The sequence below is a fragment of the Vanellus vanellus genome (genome assembly GCF_965231255.1).
Source record: "Vanellus vanellus genome assembly, contig: HAP1_SCAFFOLD_2404, whole genome shotgun sequence".
Lineage (NCBI taxonomy): Eukaryota > Metazoa > Chordata > Aves > Charadriiformes > Charadriidae > Vanellus > Vanellus vanellus.
The window spans coordinates 1-5,424 of NW_028128752.1; the positions used below are offsets into that span (position 1 = coordinate 1).

The following is a 5,424-nucleotide window of genomic DNA, read 5'->3' on the forward strand; positions in this document are numbered from 1 at the left end:
GGGGTGGGGGGGGTGGGAAAGCGCTGTGCCCTCTCCCTACTCCTTTTCACCCCTTTTCCCCCCCCCCCTTTTTTTTTTTCTTTTTTTTTTTTTTTTTTTTTTTTTAAAATTACCCCTTTTTCCGGGTGGTTTTGGGGTTTGTTTTGGTTATTTTTTTTTTTTTTTTTTTTAAACTTTTCATTCCCTTTTTCCGCCCGCCAACGTGGCCCCCGGTGCCGTTAACCCCTGAGCCGCTCACCCGCGCCGGAGTTCAGCTTTTCCCTCCCCCCCTCCCCCTTTATATTTTCTGAATTTTATTTTTTTTTTTTCCCCTTCTTCCTTAATTTTTTCGGCGTTTTCTTTTTTTATCTCTTAATCCCCTTTTTTTCCCCCCCCTCTTCCCCCCCTCCTTCCCTCCTCTCCTCCCCTTTTTCCTGCCCTCGCTCACATCTCGCCGCCGGGGAGGAGGGGGCAAAACCGGGGTTGCGGGTGAGTAAAAAACGCCCCGAAAAGGAAACTTTGGGAGGATTTTTTCATCCTCAAATTCGCTATTTTTCGAAGGGTTCTCCCTCTTTTTTTTTTTTTTGGGTTTTTAGTTTTGGTTTGGTTTGTTTCGTTTTCCTCAAAGTTTTCCCCTCTTCCACGTCGGCAAATCTTTACGGGTTAAAGTTTAACGGGAGCGGACTTTGCCCTCCGCGTTGAGGTTTATAACTTGATTTTTTTAATTATTATTATTATTATTATTATTATTATTATTATTATTATTTTACCGATTTTCCCCGTTATTATTTTGCAGCCGTTGTGCCACGTTACGGTTTTTTTCGGTGGGAGGCTCCGGAGCCGCGCGGTTTCGCTTCCTCTTTCCCTCCCCCCCCCCCCCACCTCATCCTCCCGTTGGAGAGGAGACAAATTCTCCTTTTTTTTTTTTTTTGGGGGGGGGGGGGGGAGACTGAAGGACGCGTTCGGAGGGGTTTAACGGATATTTTGGGGCACCGCTTTGGGGGGGGGGGGGGGGGTCAAAAAACGCGCTTTTTTTTTTTTAACCCTTTTTTCTCTTTTTTGTCTTTTTTTTTTTTCGTTTTCTTTGATTAAATCCTTTCGGCAGGTGGATGGGGTGGGAGTGAGCGCTGAAGGATGCTGAAGAAGAGCGGTTTGGTGGTGTGGGGGGCGGCGCTCTTCGTCGCTTGGAACGGTCTCCTCCTCCTCTTCCTCTGGAGCCGCCCCTCTTCTCCCGGCGACGCCGACGGCGGCGGCGCCCGTTTGACGGCCGAAGTCATCCGGTTGGCTCAAGACGCCGAAACCGAACTGGAACGGCAAAAAGAACTCCTCCGCCAAATCCATCGCTACAGCGAATTATGGGGACGGCGGCGGCACCGCCGGGTCACCCCCAAACCGTCACCGTCGTCGCCGCCGCCGCCGCGATTCGCCGGCGACACGGTGTTACCGGTGTTGGTGTTGGCGTGCGACCGCAGCACCGTACGACGGTGTTTGGATAAACTCTTACGTTATCGCCCTTCGGCACAACGGTTCCCGGTGATCGTCAGTCAGGATTGCGGTCACGCCGAAACGGCGCGCGTCATCGCTTCCTACGGCGACGCCGTGGCTCACATCCGTCAACCCGACCTCAGCGAAATCCCCGTCCCGGCGGAACATCGCAAATTCCAAGGCTATTATAAAATCGCGCGGCATTACCGTTGGGCTTTGGGGCAAGTTTTCCGTACGTTCCGTTACCGCGCCGCCATCGTGGTGGAAGACGATTTAGAAATCGCCCCAGATTTTTTCGAATATTTCCAAGCGGCTTTTCCCCTCCTCCTGACCGATCCCACCCTCTGGTGCGTCTCCGCTTGGAACGACAACGGCAAAGAGCAGATGGTGGACGTCGCGCAAGCCGAATTGCTTTACCGCACCGATTTTTTTCCCGGTTTGGGTTGGTTGCTTTTAGCCGAACTTTGGGATGAACTGGAACCCAAATGGCCGTCGGCTTTTTGGGACGATTGGATGCGTCAACCCGAACAACGACGCGATCGGTCCTGCGTCCGCCCCGAAATCTCCCGTACCATGACGTTCGGTCGTAAAGGAGTCAGCCACGGTCAATTTTTCGATCAGTATTTAAAATTTATCAAACTCAACGACCGTTTCGTGCCTTTTACCCAACTGGATCTTTCTTACCTCAAAAAAGAAGAGTACGAACGTTTTTTCCTCCCCAAAGTTTACGCCGCTCCGGAGGTAAAGGTGGAAGAACTCCAGGGGAACCGACGGCGGGAGCTGAGCGCCGTCCGCCTGCAGTACAGCGGCCGCGATTCCTTCAAAGCCTTCGCCAAAGCTCTGGGGCTGATGGACGACCTCAAATCCGGCGTCCCCCGCGCCGGCTATCGCGGTATCGTCAGCTTCGTTTATCGGGGACGGCGCGTTTATCTCGCCCCTCCCTCGGACTGGACGGGTTACGATCCCAGTTGGAGTTAACTGGGAGGGGGAACCCGGCGTTCTGCTTGTTGTATTATTTTTTTCCCCCCCCCCCCTCTTTTTCATCTTTTTTTGGGGGGGGTTTGGTTTGGGTTTTTTTTTTTGTTTTTTTTTTTTTTTGGTGGGGTTTTAGTAAGGGGAGGGGGAGGGAGGGGGGGAAGGATTCGGCGGCGGTGGGGAGGAAATGATGGGGGGGGGGGGGGCGAAGGCGGCTCCGAGCGGAGGAATTCTTTTTTTTTTTTTTTTTTTTTTCCGGAAGAAATGGCCAAAAAAAACCCCACAAAAAAAAAACAAAACCAAAAACACAGACCCACCGACCCCCAAATATCAGATTATTTTGGTTTGTTCCTGCGCCGCCCAGTGCTATAGGGCCTCGGCTCCATCCTCGGGGCACTCCAGGCCATAAACGCACCTATAGGGCTCTATACGGACCTGTGTGGCTCTATACGGACCTGTACGGACCTGTGTAGGTCTATACGGACCTATATGGGCCTGTACGGACCTGCGTAGGTCTGTACGGACCTGCGTAGGTCTATACGGACCTATATGGGCCTATGTGGACCTGTGTGGCTCTGTACGGACCTGTGTGGCTCTATACGGACCTGTACGGACCTGTGTAGGTCTATACGGACCTATATGGGCCTATGTGGACCTGTGTGGCTCTGTACGGACCTGTGTAGGTCTATACGGACCTATATGGGCCTATGTGGACCTGTGTGGCTCTGTACGGACCTGTGTGGCTCTGTACGGACCTGCGTAGGTCTATACGGACCTATATGGGCCTATGTGGACCTGTGTGGCTCTATATGGCTCCGTACAGGCCTGTGTGGCTCTGTACGGGCCTGTGTAGGTCTATATGGACCTGTGTGACTCTATACGGACCTGTGTGGCTCTGTACGGACCTGTGTAGGTCTATACGGACCTGTGTGGCTCTATATGGCTCTGTACGGACCTGTCTGGCTCGGTACAGACCTGTGTAGGTCTATATGGACCTATATGGGCCTATGCGGACCTGTGTGGCTCTATATGGACCTGTGTGGCTCTATATGGCTCTGTACAGACCTGTGTAGGTCTATACAGACCTATATGGGCCTATGCAGACCTGTGTGGCTCTATACGGACCTGTGTGGCTCTATACGGCTCTGTACAGACCTGTGTGGCTCTATATGGCTCTGTACAGACCTGTGTGGCTCTATACGGACCTATATGGGCCTATGTGGACCTGTGTGGCTCTGTACAGACCTGTGTAAGTCTATACGGACCTATATGGGCCTGTGCGGACCTGTGTGGCTCTATACGGCTCTGTACAGACCTGTGTAGGTCTATATGGACCTATATGGGCCTATGCGGACCTGTGTGGCTCTATATGGCTCTGTGTGGCTCTATATGGCTCTGTGTGGCTCTATATGGGTCTATATGGCTCTGTGTGGCTCTATATGGGTCTATATGGTCCTGTGTGGCTCTATATGGGTCTATATGGACCTGTGTGGCTCTATACAGACCTGTGTGGGTCTATATGGACCTGTATGAGTTTACACAGGTCTGTGTGGGTTTATATGAACCTATATGGGTCTGTACACATCTATATGACCCTATATAGATCTGGGGGGGTCTCCATGCACCTATACGGGTCTATACAGACTTATATGGGTCTATCTATATGAACCTATATGTGTCTATACTGATCTGTGTGGGTCTATATGGACGTATATGGGTCTACACACATCTGTGTGGGTTTATATGAGCCTATATGGGCCTGTACAGATCTGTGGGGCTCTATACAGACCTATATGGGTCTATACAGACCTATATGGGTTTCTATGAACCTATAGAGGCCTATACAGATCTATAGGGGCCTATACAGATCTGTGGGGGTCTCCACGAACCTCTATGGGTCTATACAGATCTACGTGGGTCTATACAGACCTGTATGGGTTTCTATGAACCTATAGAGGTCTATACAGATCTATAGGGGCCTATACAGATCTGTGGGGGTCTCCACGAACCTCTATGGGTCTATACAGACCTACGTGGGTCTATACAGACCTATATGGGTTTCTATGAACCTATAGAGGCCTATACAGATCTATAGGGGCCTATACAGATCTGTGGGGGTCTCCACGAACCTCTATGGGTCTATACAGATCTACGTGGGTCTATACAGACCTATATGGGTTTCTATGAACCTATAGAGGTCTATACAGATCTATAGGGGCCTATACAGATCTGTGGGGGTCTCCACGAACCTCTATGGGTCTATACAGACCTAGGTGGGTTTCTATGAACCTATAGAGGTCTATACAGATCTATAGGGGCCTATACAGATCTGTGGGGGTCTCCACGAACCTCTATGGGTCTATACAGACCTACGTGGGTCTATACAGACCTGTATGGGTTTCTATGAACCTATAGAGGCCTATACAGATCTATAGGGGCCTATACAGATCTGTGGGGGTCTCCACGAACCTCTATGGGTCTATACAGATCTACGTGGGTCTATACAGACCTATATGGGTTTCTATGAACCTATAGAGGTCTATACAGATCTATAGGGGCCTATACAGATCTGTGGGGGTCTCCACGAGCCTCTATGGGTCTATACAGACCTACGTGGGTCTATACAGACCTATATGGGTTTCTATGAACCTATAGAGGTCTATACAGATCTATAGGGGCCTATACAGATCTGTGGGGGTCTATACAGACCTATATGGGTTTCTATGAACCTATAGAGGTCTATACAGATCTATAGGGGCCTATACAGATCTGTGGGGGTCTCCACGAACCTCTATGGGTCTATACAGACCTATATGTCCTGGTTCCTATATGGTCTGGGCCCTATATTCCAGGCTCTGTATCGGGCTGTGGGGTCTATAAGGGGTATAAAGGACCTGTATAGGGTCTGTGCTCCGGTCCCTATATGCGATTGTGCAGTTTGGGCCCCGTATATACTCATTTCTGCTGCTAAAAAGCCCCGTTTGT

General features: G+C 50.5%; 1 protein-coding gene across 1 annotated transcript; it reads left to right on the plus strand.

Annotated features, from left to right (window-relative positions):
* Nucleotides 1–1,032: 1,032 nt before the first annotated feature.
* MGAT1 (alpha-1,3-mannosyl-glycoprotein 2-beta-N-acetylglucosaminyltransferase) lies at nucleotides 1,033–2,558 on the plus strand. Its single transcript, XM_082500034.1, has one exon. It carries the CDS (start codon nucleotides 1,114–1,116, stop codon nucleotides 2,440–2,442), a length of 1,329 nt encoding a protein of 442 aa, XP_082356160.1. The 5' UTR covers nucleotides 1,033–1,113; the 3' UTR covers nucleotides 2,443–2,558.
* The last annotated feature ends 2,866 nt before the right edge of the window (nucleotides 2,559–5,424 follow it).

What these genes read in the sequence shown, in the direction of transcription:
- MGAT1 (XM_082500034.1), top strand. Translation starts at nt 1,114, where the DNA reads ATGCTGAAGAAGAGCGGTTTGGTGGTGTGGGGGGCGGCGCTCTTCGTC.